This window comes from Polistes fuscatus, unplaced genomic scaffold (genome assembly GCF_010416935.1).
Source record: "Polistes fuscatus isolate 324 unplaced genomic scaffold, CU_Pfus_HIC Scaffold6, whole genome shotgun sequence".
NCBI classification, from domain to species: domain Eukaryota; kingdom Metazoa; phylum Arthropoda; class Insecta; order Hymenoptera; family Vespidae; genus Polistes; species Polistes fuscatus.
In genome coordinates, this window is record NW_025113140.1 from 6,361,162 (window position 1) to 6,388,204 (window position 27,043).

General features: G+C 31.6%; 6 protein-coding genes across 13 annotated transcripts; 1 reads left to right on the forward strand and 5 right to left on the reverse strand.

Annotated features, from left to right (window-relative positions):
• Positions 1-35: 35 nt before the first annotated feature.
• LOC122523169 (ras-like protein rasD) lies at positions 36-1,814 on the forward strand. Of its 2 annotated transcripts, XM_043644805.1 has the most exons (6): positions 36-385; positions 463-582; positions 727-783; positions 848-921; positions 997-1,188; positions 1,253-1,814. In XM_043644805.1, the coding sequence occupies exons 2-6, from the start codon at positions 495-497 to the stop codon at positions 1,490-1,492; spliced, it is 651 nt and encodes a 216-aa protein (XP_043500740.1). In that variant the 5' UTR covers positions 36-385; positions 463-494; the 3' UTR covers positions 1,493-1,814. The 2 variants fall into 2 exon arrangements, with proteins under 2 accessions (XP_043500740.1, XP_043500739.1); XM_043644804.1 differs by having other exon boundaries at positions 36-582.
• Positions 1,815-3,066: 1,252 nt separating this feature from the next.
• On the reverse strand, positions 3,067-7,504 carry LOC122523168. Of its 2 annotated transcripts, none has more exons than XM_043644802.1 (8): positions 7,234-7,504; positions 6,993-7,124; positions 6,645-6,823; positions 6,256-6,490; positions 6,096-6,174; positions 5,471-5,656; positions 3,528-3,596; positions 3,067-3,414 (listed from the first exon to the last, which is right to left on the reverse strand). In XM_043644802.1, exons 3-8 carry the CDS (start codon positions 6,809-6,811, stop codon positions 3,338-3,340), a joined length of 813 nt encoding a protein of 270 aa, XP_043500737.1. In that variant the 5' UTR covers positions 6,812-6,823; positions 6,993-7,124; positions 7,234-7,504; the 3' UTR covers positions 3,067-3,337. The 2 variants fall into 2 exon arrangements, with proteins under 2 accessions (XP_043500737.1, XP_043500738.1); XM_043644803.1 differs by having other exon boundaries at positions 7,193-7,504.
• A 3,810-nt stretch (positions 7,505-11,314) lies between these two features.
• LOC122523167 (host cell factor) lies at positions 11,315-19,084 on the reverse strand. Of its 3 annotated transcripts, none has more exons than XM_043644800.1 (9): positions 17,966-19,084; positions 16,628-17,335; positions 16,391-16,536; positions 14,932-16,311; positions 14,644-14,824; positions 13,164-14,548; positions 12,847-13,074; positions 12,360-12,747; positions 11,315-12,236 (listed from the first exon to the last, which is right to left on the reverse strand). In XM_043644800.1, exons 1-9 carry the CDS (start codon positions 18,123-18,125, stop codon positions 12,115-12,117), a joined length of 4,698 nt encoding a protein of 1,565 aa, XP_043500735.1. In that variant the 5' UTR covers positions 18,126-19,084; the 3' UTR covers positions 11,315-12,114. The 3 variants fall into 3 exon arrangements, with proteins under 3 accessions (XP_043500735.1, XP_043500734.1, XP_043500736.1); XM_043644799.1 differs by having other exon boundaries at positions 11,315-12,239; XM_043644801.1 differs by lacking the exon at positions 17,966-19,084 and adding an exon at positions 17,509-17,612 and having other exon boundaries at positions 11,315-12,239.
• Positions 19,085-20,026: 942 nt separating this feature from the next.
• LOC122523171 (coatomer subunit alpha) lies at positions 20,027-24,617 on the reverse strand. The gene is made up of 5 exons (XM_043644808.1): positions 24,221-24,617; positions 22,909-24,133; positions 21,882-22,829; positions 20,589-21,746; positions 20,027-20,505 (listed from the first exon to the last, which is right to left on the reverse strand). The coding sequence occupies exons 1-5, from the start codon at positions 24,298-24,300 to the stop codon at positions 20,281-20,283; spliced, it is 3,636 nt and encodes a 1,211-aa protein (XP_043500743.1). The 5' UTR covers positions 24,301-24,617; the 3' UTR covers positions 20,027-20,280.
• Positions 24,618-24,699: 82 nt separating this feature from the next.
• Positions 24,700-25,523, reverse strand: LOC122523172 (putative ATP synthase subunit f, mitochondrial). Its single transcript, XM_043644809.1, has 4 exons — positions 25,349-25,523; positions 25,163-25,261; positions 24,936-25,052; positions 24,700-24,857 (listed from the first exon to the last, which is right to left on the reverse strand). The coding sequence occupies exons 1-4, from the start codon at positions 25,425-25,427 to the stop codon at positions 24,829-24,831; spliced, it is 324 nt and encodes a 107-aa protein (XP_043500744.1). The 5' UTR covers positions 25,428-25,523; the 3' UTR covers positions 24,700-24,828.
• A 235-nt stretch (positions 25,524-25,758) lies between these two features.
• On the reverse strand, positions 25,759-27,025 carry LOC122523173 (probable phosphatase phospho2). Of its 4 annotated transcripts, none has more exons than XM_043644813.1 (2): positions 26,997-27,025; positions 25,759-26,611 (listed from the first exon to the last, which is right to left on the reverse strand). In XM_043644813.1, the coding sequence occupies exon 2, from the start codon at positions 26,609-26,611 to the stop codon at positions 25,889-25,891; it is 723 nt and encodes a 240-aa protein (XP_043500748.1). In that variant the 5' UTR covers positions 26,997-27,025; the 3' UTR covers positions 25,759-25,888. The 4 variants fall into 4 exon arrangements, with proteins under 4 accessions (XP_043500748.1, XP_043500746.1, XP_043500745.1 ...); XM_043644811.1 differs by having other exon boundaries at positions 26,863-27,019; XM_043644810.1 differs by having other exon boundaries at positions 26,871-27,017.
• Between the last annotated feature and the right edge of the window lie 18 nt (positions 27,026-27,043).

Here is a 27,043-nt window from a genome sequence, read left to right on the forward strand (position 1 = left end):
GAGGTTTCGAGGGAAAATAAACGAAGATGTCGCCACTGCATTAAATACATGTATTTTAATGTGTCAATATATGGTTGCTCCGAGTTGTCTCGTGGATGGTCGTGGATCATCGTGAATGTTCTGTCAGGGCCGTGCGTTTAAGCCATGCCTTGTCTAACTTTAATAAAGAGTACATTTAAATGATTCGTTTAAATCATTTCTTTAAATGATCAATGTTAAGCTTCAAGAAAGCCTAAAAGAAAGTATTGCGATGTAACATTTTGCAGATGAGATTAAATATGAATCTCATTTGTTTGAATATAAAATGGAGTTGGGTTGTCTGTACAAAAATAAATTATTGTTCAATCAAATACATATGTTGCGGTCGTATTGAAAATATTCAATGGTAAATATAGATCTAGGAAAAAGGCTACATTTTCAACTCGCACAAATTTTTTATGATGTCACTTGACATTTTACAAGAAAAAAATGCAACAATAAACGCCAAGGGCAACATGTCGTTAGGGTCACAGCCTACAACAAGGAGTGGGCTTAGAGTTTACAAGATAGTTGTCTTGGGTGATGGTGGTGTTGGAAAATCAGGTATTTATTTTTCTATTGAAATATCGGCTTGGAATAAAAATACACTTATTTAGGCAAATGTAGTATATACATTCATATGTACATGTATATATATAACAAATATACACACACAGAATACGTTCATTAATATAAATTCTTTTTCAGCTGTAACTTTACAATTTGTAAGTCATAGTTTTCTCGAATGTCATGACCCAACTATAGGTAAGATATCATTTGATTTGCATTATATATTTTCCTATTTAACGTGTATTATTTCTTTTAACAGAAGATTCATACCAACAACAAGCAGTAATAGATGGAGAAGCAGCACTTTTGGATATTTTAGATACTGCTGGACAGGTCTGGTATTTGTTCATTGTCCATTCAGTAATTTGATATAACATATTTGTATATTGTATGTGATCTTGAAAGCAGGTAGAATTTACAGCAATGCGTGATCAGTATATGAGGTGTGGCGAAGGATTTATGATATGTTATTCTGTAACAGATAGACATAGTTTTCAAGAAGCTTTAGAATATCGTAAATCAATATCACGTGTACGGCCTAATGAGCATATTCCACTTGTATTGGTTGGTAATAAATTTGATTTGAAGCATCAACGAGAGGTAAAGTATAGCACGTGTGATGTATCATCTAAACGTTAAGTTTTCAATGCAACATTCCTCTTAGGTATCGATGGAAGAAGGTAAAGCGCTAGCAGAACAATTAGGCTGCCCATTTTATGAAACATCTGCTGCACTTCGACAGTTTATAGACGATTCTTTTTATTCGTTAGTTCGACAGATACGCTCAAAAGAAAGATCACATAATTCGGTTCGCAAACATAGTCGTTGGTGGCGTCTTCGTTCAATTTTTGCTTTTATATACAGAAGGAAACGAAGACATCATCATCATCACTATTTTCCATAATGATGACCCATTTTGAAGAAATTTAGTAGATATTTTACATTAGCTAAAGATATAGAAGGAGAAGCAATTACTTTTGGGCTAAATTACAACGAAGAGAAAAATTGTCATGATTTTTATATTTTTAGAGTACTTTCCTAGGAATTAATTATTTACTAACATCACACTGCCTTATCCTCAAACCTAAGTCATAGGTCATTGTCATTTTGAAACAAGAAAGCATATATTGAAGTGGCATGTTTCTATATTAGATTTATCTTATGTCGGTACAAACTTTGTAGCATGCCCTATAGAGCGATAAAGTTTAATATAGAATTTAGCAAAAGAAGAATTAACAACTTTAAATTCAAACTTACAGGTATTATAGCAATACATTCTACATGACATTATTTCGTACGTCTAGCACATTATTCGTAAATATTACTCATCTCTAAGGCTGTTGATAAATATACAAGCTCTTATGTATTTGTTTATAAAACAATACTGCAGACGTAAAGATCCAAAGAGATAAATATTATTGGTATATCGCTAAATGGGGAAACCAATTAATGTATATATATATATATATATGTGCATGAACATAAAACGTTAAATGAACATTTTATAGAATAAATATTTAACGTATCGTTTGACTTGTGAAAAATTCTAAGCTAGTAAAATTCCTATTTATCTTCCTTTAAAAAAAGCTTTATACGTGAAAAGGCAATATAAATATTGATAATAATATTTTATACTAAATTTAACAGAAGTTATTTTAGGAATTATGTAACAGTCAGAATTGTGTATAAAAATTGCAGTTTAATATTTATTTAGATATAAAAGTCGCGCAAAAAATAAGGACTTTTGGAAGGGACAATCGGGACATATTAACATTAGAGTATATGTAATATTTAGCAATCCAAAGACCATCATATGTAAATATATAATAGTTGTAGGCTATTCCTTTATTTTTTTATTTATTAGTTGACTTGTGGTACGTACGAATATTTTAATATGTCTTTAACATTAAAGACATTTTTATACCCAAGTTATTGCATAAGAAAAAAGAAAAAGTTGACACAATAAATATCTAGTCGTTAGTTGATACTATCCTAGTCAAAAATATTCTACATTTTGTTATGTGGATATCAATCCATAGCGTTAAATCGTGCAGCTTAAATATTATTTATGTACAATGTGTATATTTTAATAAAATCGTCCTTATAATGCGTTTAATATACACATAACGTACTCATCGTATGAAATATAACTATATTTCAATCGTCGTAATGTTCTTAAATGTGAATTGAAATGTAAGTTATTAATTCATTTGTTATATAGTTCAAACAAAAAAGAAAATAATGTAACAAAAGATTTAGAAAAATATCGATGCTGTTGGTAATTACTTTCAGTACATATCATATTATTTATAACATGACATTTGTACGTCACACAGTTTATATTATTCTATGTATTACCACATTTAAATATTATTAAATTATTCATTTATCGTATCAATAAATCCTTGTTATTTCTAGATAATTATATTTCCTCATAAATATATAGGGAAATGGATGTTAAAAGAGAAATACATTGTATTGTTATAACATTGTACTTATACTTAATCTTTATATTCTACAATTTTGCACTGAAACAAATATAGTTGTATTATATTTTTCGAATGGATAAGTAGAATAATACTTAGCATTGTTATGTAACATAATTAAAACCAAATATTAGAAGCTTCGAACATTATTTTCAAAATGAATCTATTATTATTTTCTTAAATATTATACATCATCATTTTATTTCCTATGCTTTAATTGACAAGACTTCAGTAAATAAGTACATAATATATCACAGAAATATTTAATGCGTCAATTGATTGTTTCTCTTTTCTACATACGAAATAGTTTCTGCTGCCCCGTTTTCTTCATTACTTATATCTGAATGAAGATAAACATTTGCTTAGAAATATATACTTGTTTAATAACATAATATATATATTCAATATATACCCGAATCCAATATATATATATAGATTAAAATTTTCTATTACCAATTTTCTCTGTTTTGTCATTTCTCATTCCTTCAATTGTGCTACTTTCCAGCATTGAATTTCTTTTAGCTGAAAAATTATATTACAAAAATTATATATTAATTTTCCTTGAAAAAATGATGTATATTCCATTTGTTCACTTGTTACATACGTATAATAACAACAAGCATACAAAAATTTATAAAATCTAAATGAAATTTAAATTGATATTATATAAGTATTAATTACTAATTGAAATTCATCAAATTTTAACAGCAAATGCATATGGTGCATTCCACGTCAAATCGATCACTTTTGACCCCGACAACTTTCGATTTGTCTTAAACTTTTTTATCATTTTCTACCCCATTGAAAAACTCTCTGCGAATTTTTTCAAATAATCGTAACTTTGTCAAGAATTGACTTATCGGGACGTTTTTTTTTTAATTTTTGTTTCTAAATGTACTTTTTGGAAAAAAATATAAAAAAAATATTTGAAGTCAAATTCTTTAAGATATTTCGTTTTTTTGGAAAAAACCTCAAATTTTTCAAATTCTGGTATTTTTGATTTTTTTTGTATGCTTTCCTTTTAAACTTTGGTTCATTCTAAACTTAATTCCGAACTTCGTCTGATAGCCGAAATTTCTTTTTATTTTTTTTCTTAATTAAAAATTTTTTTTTTTATTTTTTTCGCAATTTAATTTTGCTTTTATAAAATAAACCTAAATAAATATATATATATATAAATATTTTTAAATCTATTTAATGATCTCTTAGTTTAATTATATACTATTGAAAATTATAATTACAAAAAGATTGTAATACACCATTGGTCAATTTTTCAAGTCAATATAATTAACAATTTATTTAGATTTCCTTAATCGCTTAAATAATTTACAAACAGTATATTGTTCTAAATTAGAAAAATTCCTTACAAACACCTATCATTGCTTGGTATAACACTATGAAACTGCTGAGTTCCTGCAATGGTTTTTGTTTTTAAAATCGGTCAACTAGATCTTCTGCAGTTTTATTGTAGTTTTCAATTGGCGAAAACTTCACCGTTATGGTTTCATATGGTGTTTTTTTTGTAAGGAATTATTCTAATTTAGAACAATATACTGTTTGTAAATAATTTAAGCGACCAAGGAAACCTGAATAAATTGTTAATTATATTGACTTGAAAAATTGACCAATGGTGTATTACAATCTTTTTGTAATTATAATTTTCAATAGTATATAATTAAACTAAGATATCATTAAATAGATTTAAAAATATTTATGTATATATATATTTATTTAGGTTTATTTTATAAAAGCAAAATTAAATTGCGAAAAAATAAAAAAAAAAATTTTTAATTAAGTAAAAAAATAAAAAGAAATTTCGGCTATCAGACGAAGTTCGGAATTAAGTTTAGAATGAACCAAAGTTTAAAAGGAAAGCATACAAAAAAAATCAAAAATACCAGAATTTGAAAAATTTGAGGTTTTTTCCAAAAAAACGAAATATCTTAAAGAATTTGACTTCAAATATTTTTTTTTTATTTTTTTCCAAAAAGTACATTTAGAAACAAAAATTAAAAAAAAACGTCCCGATAAGTCAATTCTTGACAAAGTTACGATTATTTGAAAAAATTCGCAGAGAGTTTTTCAATGGGGTAGAAAATGATAAAAAAGTTTAAGACAAATCGAAAGTGTTCGAGGTCAAAAGTGATCGATTTGACGTGGAATGCCCCATATATATTCTTTCGATTGAAAATCTAGGAGATTTTCAATTGTATATTAAGATTTTTGATTAATTTTGTAAATCATCTCTTTATGGAAAATTATAGGAATAAAAAAAAATTATTGATTGATGTGTAATATGTCCTTTTTTCTATGAAAAGAGTAAACAAAAAAATTGAGCTATTGAATTTTAATGGCAGTTTCTTTCTTCCCCTGAATTTTGAGGAAAGTACCACTACCTTTTAACATTGTTACTGAAAGACGAGGAGCTAAGCGCACTGCACCGGGTGGATCTGATGGTAGAATTGGAATTTGATGGTACTTCAAACCACGCTGACCAGCTACAGATATTCTTATAGCAGAGTCCCGAACAAGACGTAACTGACTACCATCAATGACCTTTCTTGTAGCTAAATCAGCAGAGTCTGATAATATTTTATGATACTAGCATAAGTCAACAATTACAAATAAAAGGCGATACTTTTTTAGTTTTTACAAATGATTTAACTTGATTCGACTTGAACAAATAAGAATACCCATTTTAACTTTCTAACATTCTAATTACTATTTCTAAATATATATAAAGCACATTGCATTAATAATTTAGTTTTAAATATATTCAATAACAAATATAAATAGGATTAAAACGTAATAAATGAATAAATTGAAAAATAATAGAAAAAATGTTCATATAATTTATATATTAAATTATGCATATGTGTGTGTGTGTGTGTGTGTGTGTGTGTGTGTGTGTGTGTGTGTGTGTGTGTGTGTGTGTGAATGCATAATTTATAATGTGTAAATATATTATTGAAAATGAAAATATTAAGTAAAATACTATGTTTTATGGAAATAACAACTTACGTGTTAACGTAGGATCAGATCTAATGTTATCAACCGGGGCATTATAGGCAAGTTTGAATTTTTCCATTTCATCTTTGACCTATAGAAGTTATGTTATTAATAATTTAATACCTATTACACACAAATAATATATTTCATATAAAAAAGAGTAGAGACACACTTTGTCCAATTCTTCTTGAAGTTTTTCATTTTCTTTTCTTTTTACATCCATTTTATTTGAGTCCAATTCACTTTTACATATTGCTATAGAATTTTCAAATTCTTCTTTCTGCTTTTTGTTAAACTCATTTTGTTTTTCTAAAGATACGTGCAAATAAGCTACTTCATCTTCTATGTGTTTATATCTTTGCTCTAATTTACTGCGTAATGTTATGCATTGATCATTTTCTTCTGCGCTATAAAAGATGCAATTTTATTTAAATTGGTAATGATACATATATGTATATTTTTTTGAATCACTGTAAAGAAACTCTTTGATACAATATTTGTGCAGTGTAATATGAATTATTATAAAAAATATATTTTCTATATACATGTAATATACACTACCTTATTTTGAGCTGCTCGCTTAATTCATCGATTTGATGGACTAAATCAAAATTTTCAGACGACAAAGTCCACCAGTTGCAAATAAGCATTAAACACGCTATTAAAAGTCCTCCAACTAAAAGAGGTGAACATCTGCCTCCACCAACCCTCATGCTATCGATACCCATTATACTTGAAACCTAACAAGCTTTAATATTAATAATCTCATAAAACAAAGAAAATAAAATCAATCTCTAGTCAATCTCAATACTTATAGATAATCTTTTGTAAATATACTTGTAGAGAAATTTCTATTTAATTAAACCTCCCGGCATATACATAAATATATGAATGCTCGTACACTCTAACCTTTAAATCAACAACGACATTTTTATGACATTTGCGATCGAAACATCTTAGAAATAATATTTCTTCATACGTGTTTCCTTCTTATTGCTTGTAATATTAATTGTTAGTCTTGTCACCGACACGTATACATGTCTACAATATAAAGAAGAAATATATAATAGTTACTTCACTCTCTTTCTCTCTTAATTAATGACACGAACGTTTAGTAAATACTAATATCTATATACTCGTGTGTGGTTACCATTTGTGCTATCTTTTATTAATGTGCATACAAACATTTTCACGCTTATCACTCACTCGAATTAACAAACTGATAAACGGCTGTGAACATTTATTCAAAAGTATGCTAAGTATACTTTGTATTTTTTTTTATATGTAACACATTTCAATGTCAATGATAGATTAGTTACGAAAATTCGAATATTTTCTAGCAACTTATAGTTATGTATCATTCGCATTATCAAAATAACGCGCGCGCATATACACCCAACATATGAATTTATTATTATTATTATTATTTAATATTTAATATGAAAAACAAATTTATTTTTTTTTTAGAAGATAATTATTTGTTATCAATGGAAGGGAAATTATTTATACATAATGTGTTTGCATCTATGCATGCATTTATATGTACCTATGTAAGCATGCATATATGTATGTACATATGTAAATACGAAAGTCACATTTACTTTATTTTTATCTTCATTATACATAATATATTTTGTCTTAACTTTCTACCATCATAGATTATTTATTATTGAATAGAATGAGTCGAAGGTGGTTTGTGTGTTGTTTAATCAAATTGTAAATTCATTATATGTTTATACGAATGATCATTTTGAAAATTTAATAACATATTAATTTCGATGGTATTGCCATTGGCCCAACATTTATTCCCTTATCTAAATTAGTTCTAATTATCTAAATCATTTCTAGATTTTTTCTTTCTTCTTTTTTTTTCTTTTAAATCTAGAGTTGTATATACACAAATTTAATAGTAACTTACTTTCAATGAAATTCTGTCCAAATAATTATTTAAAATGATTACACAGAGAGAGAAAATTAAAAAGAATATAAAATTAAAATCCTTTTTTTTTCTTGTATAAGATACATTTTATATACAACTTTTTTTTATCAACGTAAATTTTTTTCTTTAGAGAACAATTAAGCGATCAAAGATTTGGTTTTATTTCATAGATCGGGTCTGCAATTAGGCACACGGATTTTAAAAATGCTGTTAAAAATTTGTAAAATCTAACATGGCTCACAAGACATATGTACAATAGCTTGCAAGAAATTTCTTCGAATCTAGCAATAGAAAAAATTCACGAATATTTATTTCCCTTTTTAGAAAATGTCTACCTAATTGAAAGAATTTTCATTTTGCTGACCGTTTAAAATAGCATTTTAATAAGTTACTTACAATTAGTTTCTTTTTAAATCTTCAGATTTTTTATTCATTTTTCATTAATATATAGAAATATGTAGAAGATAATTGTCTATGGGAAAGAGTATGTACTCTTCATTTATTATAAGAAACGTTTGGAAACTATCCATTTTCCTTAATAGTATTCCCACAACTGCTTTATTAATTACTTTTGTTACTTGGTATTTATCTTATTATAAAACAGTATCATAAATAATAAGTATACCGATAAGACGAACCTTTAACTTCCTTTTTTGGGTGTTCCAAATATGCCTGTAAGAAGTCTTAGTATCTTGCGATCTTATTAAATACGTAAGATGTCTGTACTTTTCTAGTCATTCTCAAATATTTGAAATATGAAAGACGCCGAAAAATCTACTTGAAGTTTTATATGGAAAAATAGGTATAAATATGCGCTATTTCATTGCAAGTTGTATGCGGCACAACATCTAGCAATATACATTCATTTAGCGATAATACATTTAAATATTTCTTTACTAATTCTTTACCTTTTTCTTCTGAATTTTCATTATAGCATGTAGCAGCATTTATTATTTACAGCCAATCAGGAATCTCTCCTATAACATAGTTTATTTGCTTGCATCTCATAAATATTCAATATATTGTTAATTTATTTTCAATTTACTTATCTTATCAAAGAGTATGGTTTCTTTCTAAACGCTCGCTATACGATTATGTAGAAATTTTTTTTTCCTTTTTCTTTTTTTAATAAAATCGTTGTCGGTTATTATTCTATAATTTCTACCAACATGTTACATCCGCTTTATGAATAAAATTATTATAAGGAAGTAGAGCTGGTTTCCTATTACCATTTGTTATCTTATAACAAAATCTAGTGCATTTAAAAGATCAATTAAACTTGTAAAATACATCGATAACTTGCTTTCATTACTGCCAAGAAAAAGCTGGATGCTTATCCATGGAAAGGCAACACGAAAGAATTCTGATATACTATCAACATGGATGAATTTGTTTACTCCGCTATTCATCCAATTTTATCTACAATATTAATACTAATTTACATTTTCTTTCTTATTTCAAGCTTATTTATGTTAAATTAAATCAACATTTTTTCCATGCAAAGAAACAACTACACCTACGAATAGTAGATATTGTAGATTTAAAAACAAGCAATGATTGAAAATAAATCATGTACACACGCGGATATACTCGCTGGATCAAAGAACGCAATGCGCTATATGTTTTATCCAATTTTTAAGTGCTTTGTACCTTATGATTCTTCCGATATAAGATTATTGGTACATGTTCATTTAAATACATCAAATAAAGTACTATAAAGTTCGTTACAATTATTCTTCTAATGTTATGGTATATACAATAGTATAAGTACATTCTGTAATTACATACAATACCATAATCAAATGAAATCTAGTTTCTTTTTATGAAATTGATCTACATTTATTAACAGATCTTACAACATATTGGAGAGCATATTGTTATTAATGTAAATGCAGCGAGATGATTTACACAGATAGGCAGACAGACAGACAGCAGAAAGAGAGAGAGAGAGAAAGAGAGAGAGAGAGAGAGAGAGAGAGAGAAAAAAACAAAATGCTCTATGATACATATATTTATGAAAATATTTTATATTTACTAATAGTTTTTAAAAACTAGCATCATCTTCTGCATATAGAATTTACAAAACAAAACGATACGAGAATTAATTAATAAACTTATTAATAATGTATTAATAAGTTGCTCGCAAATTTTTATTATTTACGTAAAGTAATTCAAAACACAAAATTGGAATACACGTTTGACGATTTAAAAAAACAACATTATTTAACTTTTTCTTTTATATATATATATATGTATATATATTATATAAATTTATATTATATATATACACCACGTATATATAATAATATCAAGTATAGTACACAAGATTTTATCGGTAATTTTGTTTGTCGTCATTTTTGTTAATCCAATAAACATTTCTTTGAAATACAAACTAAAAGTAAAATATGTACGCTCAGATAATGCAAAATTATACTAAAAACTAATTTTTTTATTTTTAACATATATATTTGAAAAAATCCATCTATATGTAATAACTCCACTAATGAGATGTATACGTTTGGGTTCTCCCAATGATCTATTAGTGGATTAATATTCTTTTTTTACTTAGAGATGGATGATAACGCAAAACATATTCGTAATTCAACATAAAATGTGCGCGTTTAAATTATTATCGTAAAGGTTTAACATAGCCCCAAAGAAAAGCCACCCAGAACAAACTAGAAGAAGCATAATATATTTTAGATATTTAATCCTTTCAATTTTTCTGGTTTTTTCCTGGTAAAAAAGCTTGTATTGAATATTTTGATTAAAATGTATTATATTATTATGCACAAGAGAAAAGTTAGGGATATTAAATTTTAATATTTTTCAATTATTATGTACGTGCTTCCATAACTATATCCAATTTCGTCTGTAACAGATTGTCCCTATATATTAATAATACTAATATTATAATATATTATAATAAAAACAAATATTCTTTTTCCTTATGATCAATATCCGTAACTTTTTTAAACTGTCTGTTTACTAAAATATTAGTATCTTTAAATCGAGTTCTTAAGACATACGTGGATATTACACACATTTCCTTTCTTTATTTTCTATTTTTACAAAATATATTTGTCTCTCAATGTTCTAGGAGACTAATAAATCAAAAGTAATGTACAATTAGACGCTCTTGAGTGGGAGAAAGAGAAAGAGAAAGAAAAAGAGAAAGAGAAAGAGAAAGAGAGAGAGAGAGAGAGAGAGAGAGAGAGAGAGAGAGAAAGAGAAAAAGAGAGAGATGATTCAGTACGTGTTGCATTTTCATTCTGAATGATCTATTCTTTTCTTTTATTATTTGGCAGTAATAAAAGTATCCAAGACAATGCATAGCACCGATACTTTATGTGAATTGTGTTTCTGTTATAATCTCAAAATTTTTGTCTTCTTTTCTTTTTTTACACTTGCATCGGTCTTATTTATAACTCCTAAATTTGTTTTTTTCTCTTTCTTTGTTTTGTTAAAACTTTAAAATGATTAATAAATATTTAATTTAAAAAAAGATAATTATAATTTAAGAATAAATTAAAATGATATATTGATGTTATTGACGTAACAGTAATTTGGAATAGCTAAAAAATGTGTTGGATTTTTGATGCAAGTGTGAATATCCTGTATATGTCTTACCATTTATAGAAATACTATAAACATGGAAAAACTTGCTTAACTTCAAAATAATTACCTCTTGTCATTTATTAATGGTATTCATACTGTCTTTACAGAATATTTTCGCTTACTTGGCGAAAGAATAGGAGGATAACGGTGAGTGAAAATCGTGGTACAGAAAGACCTTGTATTTATATAGAACATTTAAAATACTTTTTAAATTCTTATGTTTGTATACGTCGATCATTTTACTTATGGACATATCTTCTTCTTCTTTTTCTTCTTATATTTCTTTCTTTCCTTCCGTTTTTTCCATTACCCCTTACCGTAGATTTAATTTTTGTATTTACTCACATACATATATCACGTTGTTCGCTCAAACAATACACTGTTTCATTATCATCGTTAGGCGTGTGTATGTCAGCGGAAATGAAATAATGAATAGCATTTCGTTTGAGTTATAAAAAGTCAAATACGACAGGCTCACGAAAAATTATCGCCTGCTGTGTCTGATTTCACTTTTTTTTGTGGGGAACTTACTTGCGAACGTATATCCGAGCCAGGTCGTTTGACCTGTGGATTGCTTTTTACGGCGGTAGTTGGATCTGCTAATAAAATAATATCTCTTTACTTATCTAATTATAATCAAGTTAATACGAAGGCATTCATTATAATTATCTAATAAGATTTTATCAAATGAAATTAATAAATAAATATATTTAACCAACCTTGCAACCACCTAACTTGTGTTGCTGGTCCGTATCCTTTATCATTTCTTGCTGCTATTCTAAAGATTATGGCCGGTTTTGTAGTTACATCCATATGAGCAGTACTTAGAGAACTATTAGTCACAGAACAGGAATTGTTTGAACCACAATATACTCTAATAAAAGCTAATTGATTTGGTGTTGGCACGATCGTTTTTTGATCTGCTTCATTAATTGGTGATGTTGCATTAGCAGTTTTAACTGCTAGATAGACAGAATATTCTAATATGGGTCCCACGTTACTAGGTGGTGGTTCCCAAGATATCTGAGCACCCTCTGTAGATTTAGAAATTTTAATAGCGCTTGGAGCACCTGGAAATCCTGGAAGACACGTTTTGAATGCTGATACCTGTAACAATAATAAGTAAATATTACGTAGTAAGGCCAAGTAAATTAATCAATGATATAAATCTTTATTAATAATTAATCAAAAATGTATCAAATTGACCTCGCTCCAGGCACTTTGTCCACAGCTATTCACAGCTGCAATTCGGAATTTATAGGCAGTTCCAGGTTCGAGAGGTACCTTTGTTCTTCCTTTAAAAACGTCCATCGTCAACGGTTGTGTTACATCTAGCGGCTCATCTCCAGGAAGATAATAATGCTGTACTGTAAAAGCTGTTCCTTTTATAACTCCTACGTCATACCATTTGGCTTCTTTCTTTTCTTCTTCATTCTATAAATAATTAAATTAACATTAAAAGCTTAATATTTATAATAAATAAATAATATTATATATATTATTAAGTAAAAACACAAGCTAACTTGTTCATTTTTAATTTTGACAGGTGGTTCCGCCGATCCCAAAGCAGCAGTAGCCAAAGTAGTTAATGCCGTCGAATCATCTCCACTTTCCGATCTGTTATTATGTACTTTATCTTGCTTCAAGTTATCCCTTTTTGTAACGTTTTCATCTTTATTTTCCACTTTTACTGTCGTCATTGACTTCTGAGAAACATCCGATTCTTTCAGTACTGAAGCTACACCATTGATGCTTGATACTGATACGTCAGGCATTTTATCTTGTTCCATAGATTCATCCGATTCTTCTTCTTCTTCTTCTTCCTCTTCGTCTTCTTCTTCTTCTTCCTCTTCTTCTTCTTCTAACTTCATTTGTAATTCTGTCGGGATAGCAGGAGTTGCAACAGGAACATTTACATCCGTCTCTTGTAAAGAATTATCCGTTAACATAGGTTCGTCTTCGTCTGGTGTATTATCTATTGGAGAGTTCTTCTTCAAAAGCTCTCCTTCTTCTGATTCATTTTTAATGTTTTTAACATTGTCAATTTCTTGGTTTTCGTCTGGAGAGATATGTGATTGATGTAAAACATTGTCATCAGGTGATATGTGATCGGACGTTAAAGGCTTTTCCTCAGATGAATATGAATCAAAAGGAATACTTTTTAATTCATTGCCTGTATCTTGTTGCTCGTTTTTGATTTCTACCGCATCTACTAATGTCCCAGTTATACTTTCTTCTGGTGTAATTTCTCTAACCGATTGTTGTTCAGTAAATACTTCACTCTTTAGTTGCATTTCTTCCGCTGCTGCGCTCATTTGAGTTTCATTTTCATTAGGTAGATCCGACTCTTTAGTACTTTCTATAGATTCCATTTTGATATCGATTATGTTTTCTTTCGAATCTATGGGTTCTTCATCAACTATTGCAGAAGTAGAAGTTCCGCAGGGTGTTCCTATTTTATCTTCTGTTTCCTTGACAGGAGAAACTTCCATAGGAACATTTTCTGTAACACCAGAACTAACATTTTGTTCCATGTCTTGAGAATCCTCAATTGGTTGTTCATCCTGATTCTCGGGTGTCGGTTCTTCCTCTAAATCGGCTTTATTATTTTCATCTTCGGATAAAACAATATCAGATGGACCATCGACTTGTGGAATTATAAAATTTCCTTCTCCATCGACTTGCATAGATTCACCAGTGGTCATTTGAGAAACTAAAGCTGCTGCTGTTGTTGCCTCGTTACCATTACAACTATCTTCTGTTTTTCCATCGCCTTCTGTAACATCATCCGTGGTTACCATGAAAGACAGACCACCGGATGGTTCTTGAACAGGATCTATTAAACCTGCTTCTGCCGCGAGAGCAGCTAAAGCTGCGTCTGTGGTAGCTGGACCATCCGAAGTAGATGCTACAATTTTCAATAATACATCAATAGAGCTGTTTCATCGAGGCAACGATAATGATTGCTAAACTCGTATAGAATATCTTTAATTAAATACTTACCCAATGAAGCTGATGGTTGCTTTTGCGGTGGAACAAAAAGCATTTTACTGGCGTCTATTGTTTCGGATGCACTGGATGTAGTAACTATTGAACTACTCGTGGGCATTAAAGTAACAGTTTTAGCACCTATACCTCCTGACATTTGCAGTGTTACAGGCTTTCCAGAAACTGCCACAGTCTCCTAAAATATATATATGTATATACATATACATACGAGAACAAATTAGAACGATTGGCAAATGAATATGTATATGTACATACAGAAAATAAAATGTAAAATATACTTACAGACGCCTTTTGAATCTGTGGCATCGTAACTATTTGACTTTTCCCGGGATTGAATATTGCTTGAGGATTTCCTTTAGTTGCAATAGTTACTGTCTTTGGTACACCACCCTGTCCTGGCACTGTAATGGTTATTGGCTTTCCAGCTGTAGCCCCACCCATTGCTCCAGAAGATACCACAATCATTTTGACTCCTTGTTGATTGGTTACATGATTTGTAGCGGATAGAGGTAAAACGTTAACAGGAGTGGTTAAACTACCAGTCTGACCAGTACCAGCTTGGGAGGTAGTCACAGCTTGTACAGCTCTTAAACTAGATCCCGTGGTAACAACAATAATTTGATTTGTTCTTCCAACCAAGCCACCATTACCACCAGGTTTAGTAATCATTATTGTTTGTTTTCCACTTATATTTTGTCCTTTACTCATAGCTACAATGCTGGATGTTTTCATAGTCGTTAATATTTTAGATCCTGCAACGGTATTAGGATTAACCAGTCTCAGTATTGTAGGTCCTTGATTAAGCGGCTTTGCTCCAGTCGCTTGAACAGTTTTCCCAGGGATGAGACTTACTTTAGGCACTGTGGCTACCATACCTTGGCCAGTTTTAAGAAGATGTACGATTTGGGGCTGACCAGATATATTTTGGCCAGGTTTCTGAAGTATTATTTGTTTACTCTGTTGTGGAGATGCAGTACGCAGTACCGTTGCTCCGGGAGCAGCGAAACGTATTTGCTGACCCGGTTGGACATTCTTCATTCTAATAGTATTGGCGGTGGTTTGTGGTATTACGGGTACATTATTCATACTTATTTTTGGAGTAGCAGCAGCAGCTGCAGCCAAAGCTGCAATTCCTGACATAGCAGTCGGCGTTTGACCAGTTACAGTTGTGATGGGAGTAGTTTGTTCAGTAGTTGTACTTGCCGAAGTTGCCATAGGTGATCGAATTCTTATAAGATTTCCAGCCACTCTTGGGGTCATGGGATTCGTTACTTTTGGCGTAACTTGTGGTACCTTTTGGGCAGGACTTTGTACGGTTGATTGTGCTCTTATCGGAGTTTGAGGTACCGATGATCTTGCACAAGTTGGAGTCGATGGAAGAGATGCAACAGTCGTAATGGGAGGAGTTGTTACAGGTATGGTGGCAGGCGTTGCCACTGCTGATGTTGTAATCGGTGTACTAGTAGGAGCGCTGACAGTTGGAAATGTTCCGGTTGAAGTAGGAGGCATATCATATTTTTGAATTTGTAAAATATAATATTGTGCAGAAGGCGTAGGATTCCAATTGACTTCCAATGTTTGAGTGGAAGCCCTAACAAGTTGAACGCGAGTAGGTGCTAGTGGTTTATTCACTTCGAGATACCAAAGATCTTTACAGCATACCTGCCAATAAGTTTCAAAATACTGTCAATAAAAAACCATTTCTTCAGATAATGTTTTCAAAATAATAACTAACCCTAACCTGGTTGTTCCATGCTTTACGATAACCATCGCGTCCGGACCAAACATATAATCTACTGTGCACGCCAACAGCACAATGTCCAGCACGCGCACGTGGTACATTTTCTTCGAGAGAATCCACTGTCAGTTGTTCCCAAGTTAATGTTTCTAATAAAAAGAAAAAAATAAACATATTTTAATATTGTTTACATTTGTAAAAGAGGAAAGAAAGACGAATAATAATCAAACGTTAACTCACCTAAATTTAAACATGCTAATGTACTTGTACATTTCCACTCTTTTTCGTGTGTTGCTACTTTTACGTCGTCCACAACAAGGGGTACCCATCCACCAAAAATATACATTCTATGACCGATCAAAGTGGCAGTATGAAGAGAACGCGGTAGTGGGGTAGGTCCATGAACTACCGGCTTGTTCCATGTCATGGAATCGACATCGAGAAACCATAGGTCACCCAAACGACAGCCGCTCATACCACCATAAATAACCAAGCAAGATTTACCTGTAGTACGATCTGTATAAGCAACACCTGTGTGCGACTCCCGAGGCGGAGGTGCATGGCAATGGGTTAGTGGAACATCCCATGTTGTATTTCCATTTGAAAGCAATTCCAATGTATAGAGGTCATTTAAATATCTTGGTATATTATTTTTTGGATCTTCGCTATCATTAGCCAAACCTCCGAATAAGAAGACTTTATTCCCAATAAGGGTAAAACTATGGCCCAACCGTGGACAAGGTGGAGCATCATGTTTAGGTGGTTTAGGTTTTAATCTTTTCCATTCCCATCTACTTGCTTGAAGCTCATAGAGTTCATTAGAGTATTTGCCATATTCTACCATGCCACCAAAAACTAATATACGTGTGCCATCAACCACGAATCCATAGGCTGCGCAACCAGGTGGAATATCGCCTTTGGTTGTTGGTACAAACCATTGATTAGTAGCTGTAAAAAAAAGAATGTTATTCTATTTAATTACATTTTGGTCATATAATATTAAATATAGCTAGATGAGAGGAAATATTTATTTATATAATTTTAATAAGTAAAAGAGAAAAAAAAAATGCTGGTAAACTAGCGCATAACCAAGCGGCAGCGGCAACGGTGATATCGCTTACGTTCGAAATAAGAGTCGGAATATAAAAATGAAAACTAGAGGAGGAGAGAGGGATAGGTAGCATAATAGAAAGAAAGACGAAGCATGAACGCGGAATGATGGGAAACAGCTCGGCGCAGCGTTGCGTTTCATTTCGTTGCATTGCGTTGCGTGGTGGGGTGAAGAGATAGCAATGGCTGCTCCCGCGCGTATAAACACGAAAAATGACATTAGGAGTAGAAGCTAGCAATGAAACTATCGCAAAATAGAATGAAAGAAAGAAGGAAGAATACTGGTTTAGAGAAAATTTTCAAATTAATTAATCGAAGAAAGCGCCAAGAATTGCCAAGGCAGAGATTTGCTTAATCCTAATCGGTTCCGGCCGGTGACCGTCTTGTCAACGAATGCCGCCATCTTGGATCGCGGGAATCGTTAGGATCAGGCGCGCAAGGACGCAGAATAGCGCGAAATTGACTCACCTGTATTATACACATGAAGTTCATCTACTATACCCTCGTTTCCACCACCAAAAACAACCATAAGATCCTTAATGGCTACCGCCCTATGCCCGTGTCTGGGTCTTGGCTGAGGCCCGGCCGGATTTGTGATTCGCTTCCACTTTAACATGGGTGCCGCCATTATGACCGTCGATCACATCATTTTCTCATGCCGCGCGACTATACACACTGTTTCCCCCAGGCCAACCGAACCTCCCCCGATGCTACCAAAATCCTTTTATCTTTCTTTTTTTAATGTTAGATTCTGAGAGAAAGAGAAACTAAATTATCTCTTTTCCTTCTCTTTTCTTTTTCTTTTATTTAGTCCTCTAAATTTCTTATCACTGTCTTATCTTTCGATGAAAAATTAGAAAATTTCTTCGCATAGAGGGACAGAAAGTTAACGCTTTCGATATACCTAAGACCGTCTAGATAATCACCAACCCGTACCTCTTCGAGACTCTAACCTCCCTTACTACGTGATTTCAGATGGATTTAGTATTTGGATTATTTCACTTAATGATTATTAACTAAAGGAACACTTGAAATGTCGAAAAGAATAAGGTTACGTCGCAATGGAAAACTCCGAAGATCGAGAAATTGTGCGTAACGTTAACACGTATACACAGGGAGGACGCAGAGCGCGTATTTACTCGCACGATGTTTACGGCACTGGTCTCACGTATTCTAGTACGTATTCTAGTGCGTATTCTGTGCCCGCTTACCAAACGCCAATGACTTGGCCGTGTATATACTTTTCACATTGCACAATCATCCTGCTACGAGCTAACGTTAATAACAATTGACAGATCCTTATTCTACAATGATCCCCTTATTCAATCAATCTTAATATCGTCGGTTTATATTATTTAGATTTATTCTTCAAGTTCCGTCAAACCGACAGAAAGTGGCGCGCCAAAATTTTCACTATAAAGTAATTGTCACTAAAGTCACACGCGAATACCAATAAAACAACAATCAAAATACAGAAGGGCTCACGGTTAATAGATATGTTGATCGAATAAATTTATTCTAATCAACGATCTGACGGCACGTACAAGCGGCCTCCACGATCTTCGTCCATTATTGCACAGCACTTGCATTGCTAAGAACTAATTTTCTTACCAACTGAAATGAACATAGAAACTTTTGACATTTTTTCTTAGATATAACAATTATAAACAAATAGCGGTATAGTGAAATTAATTTTATAAATTGACCAAAAAAAAAAGAAAAAATAAATTAAATACAAAATCGTAAGATAAGGTAAAGATAAATTTTAATATTATACGATAGAAATCTTTCTAGGGATTTATGTCATAATTTGTATCAAAATACATTTTGCGGTTTACACTCGTATTTAACTTTGATATTGTTATATGAAAATAATCCAAATTCAATTCACATTCATTTATTTCATTATTTTTGTCAATTCTATTCGTTTACTCTTAGCGAGCACATCCTATTGTGGTCCTTTCTATCTATGCATACCATCATCCATGCTAAATGTCTCTAGATGGTTAGTAATAAATGACTAAATGAAAATTGACTTAAATCGGCCATGCCGCACTGACAACATTAGTTCCCGCTCGATCACTAAGTCAAGCAGCGCTGGGCACGGTTAGTACTTGGATGGGTGAACTGCTAATAGGAATACCGTTGTGCTGTTGACACCAAGACTCCGCCTAGTTAACATCTAGAGCTGGTCGCAAGCCTAGATAAAAAGGAGAGGGTTCGAGGATGAAGCTAGCAAACCTACCCTTGGTAAAAACTATAAAATCGCTCCTAGAAATAGCAATAAAAAAGCTATTATGACAGGACGAAGTCCTAATAAAAAGAGGAAGAAGAAGAAGACTTAATGGTGGTGTTTCTGAGTAAATTTAAATTAATTTTAACATGTGAAACTAATATAATTCAATGATAAAGTTATATGAAATATATTCAAATTTAATATCTGCAATATATATTTATAAAACTATATATATTTTTTTTCGTTTTACAATGCGATTGCACTTATATTCCGAGAGGAACTTATACGTAATATAAATGTAACTGAAATGTATTTCTTCATTTGTTAATACATTATGGTTGATATCAATTATTTGAACATGTGCTTGTAGATCATCAATACATAATATTTAGAAAAGTTGAAAAAATGAAGTTTTAAGGAGAAATACTTATAAACGATCAATATTTCGCATAGTGCATTAAATTGAAGTCAGTAATATAAATAAATATCCGAAGATACTGAAATGCAATCTTATTATACTAGTTTTATACTAAATAATATGATATAATTACATATGTATTTTTAATCCGATGCACTCTTTGCCGATCTCTGCAACTTCGCAAATTCTGCATAATGAATCTTTAAACTGTGGTTGATAGCTTGCTCCGCAAAGTGGACATTTTACTTCTTGTTTTCCTCTATAAATGGGCGTAAATGTGCATGCACATAACGAGAATGGATTATGTTCGTCATAAGCCAATTGATGCTCATCGCTCGGATTTTTATCGCACGCCTGAAAAAAAATAATATATATATAAAATAATTTCCTATTAAGTTTTATACATTTACCCATGCAATAATGAATACAAATTGAACCTGTAAAAGTTTGCGAACTTGCTGCGCCAATTCAGGCTTGGGACCAAGTTCAAGCAATCTTCTGGCGAAAGAACCAGCAGTTTTGTAGTTCTTTAACTTAAAAAATATATTAGCAGCTATTCTTAAAGTTAAAATTTGATGAATTGGTTGCAAATTACAATGAGTAAAATACGCAGCCATTTCACAAATTCGTTTTTGTTCGGCTAATGTATTTTTCGGCAGATTTTTCCTTTCCGTTTCCATTTTTAAACCTAAAATATATTCTCGACATATTTGAATTAATTGTTGAGCTTCCGCGATATCTTGTCTAGTATCAACAACTAATAATGGAATGCTAAGTAATATTGCTTGCAGTTTTTCTATCGCTTCGGCAAATTTCCCTCCCGTTGTTAATTGATAACAAACTTGAAGTCTTTGAACTAAATCTGTAAGGTGTAATCCAACTGCAGGTAAATTAGTTTTTAGCGTAGCATCTTTCCAATTTCTTTGAGGATATCCATATAATGATAATATATTTGGTAAAGAGGCAAACGATGTCCTGGCACGAGCATACGTATTTAAAAAGAGAGATTGGTAAGGCGCAAATTCAACGACGCCAACTTGACTATTCAGTAATCTGAAAGCTGTTTCAAAAGATCCAGCTAGTATATGATCTACACTCAGTTGAGAATTATTGACCCAGTGTTGCGTCTGCGGCACTCCTCTCGTCGGAATAGCATAATAACCATCTTCGGATAATGGCATTGAATTTTCAAGTTCTGGAGGAAGATCTACATCTTCAACATCCCAACCGACGGTGTCTTCGCCTTCCGCAATATGTTCCGCTGCATCGATACCTTCTTCGTCGTCAATTCCTAATTCTTCGTCGTTGCCCCAACCATCCGTAACTACTGCGGTATCATCTTCTGGAGCCAAAGCTGCAGCCACTTGACTCTTGCCACGAGACATCATAGCACTCTCGAAGAAGCCTTTCAAAACAGTCAACAGCGGCCAATTATTTTCGGCTTGTTGAATAGGTACTGGTGGATGAAGATATACAGCTCCTTTTTCAAGCGCTGAAAGTTCATCTTGCATAGAGCTATACTGAATGTCATCGTCTTCGTTTGAAATTCCATGAATTTTTTCCGTCACATAGGCTAACGATGCTTGACCCGAATTCTATGATACAAACAAAAAAACAAATAAGTCACACACCCAATGAGTATATTACAATAGAATATATGATATTTATAGGATATTTTTAGAATATACGAATATACGATATTCTAGAGAGAGAAAGAAAAAACATAATACCCTCAAGATTTTTGCCCGTTCATAAATATCACCAAGTAGCAAGCTTCCTTGATATTGTCCAGATACATCTTTTCGTATTTCTGCAATCTTTATCATTTTACGCAACTTTTCCAAATTCCCGGTAATGAGGTAAAGAAATGATAATTTCTCAAAATTCTTAGTTCTTTGATAACACATTTCTACAACTTGATGATTGCCTTGCATTAAAGCAGCTTGTGCTAAACTTTCCCAACATGATTTTTGATCTAAGGATCTTGCTGCCTCCAAAGCAACTTCAATATTACCACATTCAAGGGCAAGCCCAAATCTTGTTTTTTCATCTTTAACAAAATGTAATGCAACTTCTGGATATCCTTTTTGTTGCAAATATGCTATTATGGATTGACCTACAAGATTAGCCGTACGAACCATGTGTAATACTTCCTCGTATTTTCTGTTAATAAGAGCTAATTTGAATTTATATTCTGTCGGATCTATACGCAGGATTCTTGGTCTACATTCTCTGTCAAGACAATATACTTGGTTTCCTTTTACTCTAGTTACATAAATAGGTAAATCCAACGTACGAATGATACCATGATCACCATTATTAATTGCATATTTGATATGATTGCTAGTAGTATATATAAATACTCCAGAATCATCCCAAGCTCCAGATTTGACTCTTGTATTTTCAGGAATAGAACAGAGAGATTCTAATCTACGATTGCAAATGTTGACGGTGTGTTTAGCCAACAGAGCAACATGAGACATGTCATTAGACCAAACCACATATCTACATTTAGAAATTTTTACTTCGGCTAAAGTTCTTTTTTGCTGGACATCAAAAAGTGTAACTTGGTCTGCATCTCTTAAAAGTAACATCCCTGTACCAGCATAAAATATTTCATCGCAATTTGGGATCTGTACTTTCTTCGTTACTTCATTTTTTAAATTCTTTATGACCAACTGAAAAAAAAAACACTTATTGTTGCTTGATCCGAAAAAAAGAGATAGTTAATTATTAATAATTAAAATATTGTCATACTGAGTACGCTCTATCTAAAACTGCAAAACGATTCCTAGCAACCCAAATGGCAGTAACACCAGAAGCTCGTTTGGTATCAGCATCTGTACTGGAATCACCTTCGCGCGGTATCACATAAAGATCATAAGTACTGTTCTCAATATTTGAGGGTGATCTTGTACATATAAGAACAGCATTTTCTGCTTGATTGAACGACATACTGTACGGAGGCGTCTTTCCTCCACCACGAATTTGCATCACTGAAGTATCTTTGGAAGTAGTAAAATCTAATTTACGAAGGAAACGTTCCTTTACATAATAAAGTAGATTCCCATAAAATGCATAAGCCGGTCTTTCCCTCTCCAATTTGAAGATTATCATACCAGAATCGTGACCAGCTGCAAACAAATTTAAAGTAGGATGCGCAGCAAGTACCCAAAATCTTTCGTGTTCTCTTCTAAACGTGTGCAGGCACGTGCGTTTAGTCATATCCCATACTCTTATGCTTTTATCTTCCGAATTAGATAGAATTAAGTCTTGTCTAGGATGAAATAGAACGCAGGAAACGTTATTATAGTGTCCCCGACAAGCATCTACCTCCCAAGCTTTAGCATCGTTCATACGCCACATTTTAATTTGACGATCATCGGCTCCAGAGACAATTAATGGTAACGTCGGATGGAAACAAGCCCAGTTAACGCCTCGGTCATGACCTTCCAAAACATGCTTGACTTGGGCATCAGCTTGCCCAAACAGATCCGTAGCTCCAGGATTCTTCAAGTGGTCTTCTAAACCACCTGGCCCAGGTGCTACATTTTTTTTACGTAACCCAGATATGTCCCAAACTCTAACAGATTGATCCAATGATGCAGATACAATAATATCTTCAGTTGGATGAAATTGAGCACACATTACATAGTGATTATGACCGGTTAAAACGCAAATACAAGTACGGCTTTGCCAATTCCAGATACGTATGGTCTGGTCATCCGAAGCGCTCAGGATCCATGGATATTCTTGATGAAACACTGTTGACCTAATATAATCCAGATGGCCTAATAATGTAAAAATACACCTACGTTGCTTATAATTCCATACTTTGATTTTATAATCATCGCCACCAGATACAAACAAAGGTTGTTGATTATGGAAACATATTCCTCTTACAGGACCATCGTGTTCGTCGAATTTGTCTAAGAGAGTACACATGCGATAGTCCCATAATTGTACAACGCCATTGTGTAAACTACAATATAATGTACATAAGTGTATTTTAATACTTCTAAAACAATTGACAGTTCCAGATACATGATTAATAAAAAGAAATAATTACCTAGCAAGGACCCACGGACGTTTAGGATGAAAAGATAAACCCTTAACACGAGCCGATTTTGTTTCAAATTTAGTTAACATTTTGTTAATTATGATATAATTACAATAATTCCACAGATATCAATAAATTTGTCAAGTTACAAGCAGCAAGACACGTCATTGCACATTATTAACTGCAATGAAGTTATAAACGATATAGATTACTCTCTCTGAATCATTTTTTATTTTCGTTACAAAATAATGCCGGTAGAGGGAGACAGAAATGGCAGACATTGAGCATATGCGTATCGGCCTTCTTTAAGTCTTTAATAACACGTGTTCATCGACCAATCAGAAATAAACAGAAAACGAACGACCTGTATATTCTACAACCCCACTTTCGTTATGACTACATAACCCAAATACAAACTAAAATATCTTACATAATTTCACATTATACTTTTATTGTTTAATAAGAGATAATCATTGAAACTAATGGAAAATATTTAAAGAAATTTTATTTTTGTTTAATATACATTCTAGATTTAGAGTTTCTTATGCGGGCAGATAAATATATAATTGCTCTACGCCTATCTGACATAATTCTACCGATTAGATTATCGATAGAATTTAATGGTACTTGTAATTTTTGTGATGTTCTGAAAAAAAGGAACAAAGTTAAATTAAATGATACATATTAATTGATTTTCTTCAAAAGTCATGCATCATTAACTTACTAATTCTCTGGTAATTTAAGACATAGAAAAGTGCTGAAAGTCCTACTGCCATTTGGAAAAACGAAGCTATACCAGCACGTTCAGGAAATACATATTTATGTTGCCAACGCCAGTATGCTGTAAAGAAAGAAACATTACTTTTATTACATATGCATTTACATGGTAAACATAAAGTTATATAATCAAAATAACAATCGAGATTATCTAATAAAAGGAAAAAGATTTACCACGAGAAACCGCTGATGTCATAGCCACAGGATGAAAATTTCTCCTACGCAACCAAGCTGTAAGTTCACCTAGTTTCACGTCACCAAAAGGAGTATCAGCTATAAAAATGTCATTTGAAATTAATAAAATATATATATATATATACATATATATATCTTACAGATAATATAAAAAATTAAATATACGTTTTCCATAGTAACGAGCTGGATCATAAGGACCATGCTTTGCTCTATCATATTCAGCGGGATAGTCGCCAAAACCCATGACGGACGATTGAAACAATATTTCGATTAAAGATTAAATTTCTTCTCGCACAACTACCAAGTAACCAAGATTCTACTTATCTGCATATAATATGTCATCTCTAGAGGTACAACTACAATCCAATCGGTCTCGTTATCCTATTGGTGGATACTAATAGCCTATCAGAAACGTCACAAGTTGGACGATTTAAAAATTGATTTTTTTGGCCCCCTGTGTGTGTGTTTAATTTTAACTCTATTTTATAACTTTTAACTTTAATTTAATGCATAATTCGCATTTAATTTTAAATACATTAACAATGAAATACATAATGATAAAATAAAACTAGAAATTAAAATAAGTCAATAAGTTAAATTTATTCCAATTTGATAATTTACTATGGGAGGATTATAAGACAAAAAGGATATAAAAGTTAATGATAAGATTTAAATTATAATTATAATATATTTGAATGTTTGCATTTAATTGTTTAAATAACGTAAGATTTCATGCCCATTAGACCAAGGAATGATTGTTGCTTTTACGGTATGCATAATGTCCTTTGTTTGATATTCTTTCAATTTTTTCAAAAGTGGATAATCTATTCTAGGAAACGCTAAATCATTTTTAGACAAACGTAATATTGGACAGAGATCGTTTTTTCCATCTCCGACGTATGCGATTCTCTTAAAATGAATTTTTTCCTCTAATCTTTCCTTAATGTAATTTTCTAATATATGACCTTTACATAAATTGATCATGCTTAGTTTACAAAAATCTTGAACATGATACATGTTTATCTTGATCATACCATCATCAGAAATGTGTGCAGGGTTGGTAAATACTTTACTAATCAAATTGTCTAATTGTCTACTTTTTAACCATATATCTATTAATAATGAATTCGAATCACTGATAATAATGATTTCATATCCTCGGATATGTAATTCCTTTATAAGAACATCAAATCCAGGAGAAGGTGGTATGTCGATTATAGCCGCTTCTATTTCTTTTAATCCAATTGAATTTTTATGAAGCAATTCGAAGATTTTGTTCATGTATAGTGTCCATCCATTTTGAAGATATAAGTTTTGAACCTCGTCGGTTAACTGATCATCTGGTAATAAATTACGAACGATTAAATCGGTATTGTCGTCAACAATCGTATGATCAAAATCAAATACAATTAGGGTAGGTAAATCCATCTACAAAAAAATGATTACAATTATTATTTTTATTATTAACTATTTTTAATATTATCTCATGATTTCTATTAAATTCATTAATGTATTTATGAAATATTGAATTGAAGTTAAAATCGTGTATACGTTACTGAAACCAAATTTATGTGATTATCTCAGATGATTTTTAAAATTTACTCATAAATATTATAATTTAAATTACTACCAAATATTTCAATTATAATTTAGAAAAAAACATATTTAATTATGCATACGTATGCACCTTCTGGCAGGATTAATATGTTAAAATAAAATATTTGATTTTAATTAATATTTACGTAGATCCGTGTAAAAAATTAAACGCAAAGAACAACAAACGTTAAAGATTTTTCCCATGCATGAAAAATACCGCAGCAACTGGAAAGAAGGTTGGTGGCGTTTCAGTCAATTTGCACG

Bases quoted from the DNA above. Each gene is read 5' to 3' on its own strand.
- LOC122523167 (XM_043644799.1), bottom strand. From the start codon at position 18,125: ATGGCGGCACCCATGTTAAAGTGGAAGCGAATCACAAATCCGGCCGGG. The intron at 16,537-16,627 runs GTGAGTTAACGT...TCTTTTTATTAG, and splicing joins ATTAGCATGTTTAAATTTAG to AAACATTAACTTGGGAACAA. The intron at 12,748-12,846 runs GTCAATTTGATA...TTATTGTTACAG, and splicing joins GACAAAGTGCCTGGAGCGAG to GTATCAGCATTCAAAACGTG.
- LOC122523172 (XM_043644809.1), bottom strand. From the start codon at position 25,427: ATGGGTTTTGGCGACTATCCCGCTGAATATGATAGAGCAAAGCATGGT. The intron at 25,053-25,162 runs GTAAATCTTTTT...CTTTCTTTACAG, and splicing joins GACATCAGCGGTTTCTCGTG to CATACTGGCGTTGGCAACAT. The intron at 24,858-24,935 runs GTAAGTTAATGA...CCTTTTTTTCAG, and splicing joins CTTAAATTACCAGAGAATTA to AACATCACAAAAATTACAAG.
- LOC122523169 (XM_043644804.1), top strand. From the start codon at position 438: ATGATGTCACTTGACATTTTACAAGAAAAAAATGCAACAATAAACGCC. The intron at 583-726 runs GTATTTATTTTT...ATTCTTTTTCAG, and splicing joins TGGTGGTGTTGGAAAATCAG to CTGTAACTTTACAATTTGTA. The intron at 1,189-1,252 runs GTAAAGTATAGC...CATTCCTCTTAG, and splicing joins ATTTGAAGCATCAACGAGAG to GTATCGATGGAAGAAGGTAA.
- LOC122523173 (XM_043644813.1), bottom strand. From the start codon at position 26,611: ATGGATTTACCTACCCTAATTGTATTTGATTTTGATCATACGATTGTT.
- LOC122523168 (XM_043644802.1), bottom strand. From the start codon at position 6,811: ATGGGTATCGATAGCATGAGGGTTGGTGGAGGCAGATGTTCACCTCTT. The intron at 6,491-6,644 runs GTAGTGTATATT...CATCTTTTATAG, and splicing joins AGCGAGCAGCTCAAAATAAG to CGCAGAAGAAAATGATCAAT. The intron at 3,597-5,470 runs GTAGTGGTACTT...ATAATTTTTCAG, and splicing joins TTCAGTAACAATGTTAAAAG to CTAAAAGAAATTCAATGCTG.
- LOC122523171 (XM_043644808.1), bottom strand. From the start codon at position 24,300: ATGTTAACTAAATTTGAAACAAAATCGGCTCGTGTTAAGGGTTTATCT. The intron at 24,134-24,220 runs GTAATTATTTCT...ATTATATTGTAG, and splicing joins CGTCCGTGGGTCCTTGCTAG to TTTACACAATGGCGTTGTAC. The intron at 20,506-20,588 runs GTTCAATTTGTA...ATTTTTTTTCAG, and splicing joins AAGTTCGCAAACTTTTACAG to GCGTGCGATAAAAATCCGAG.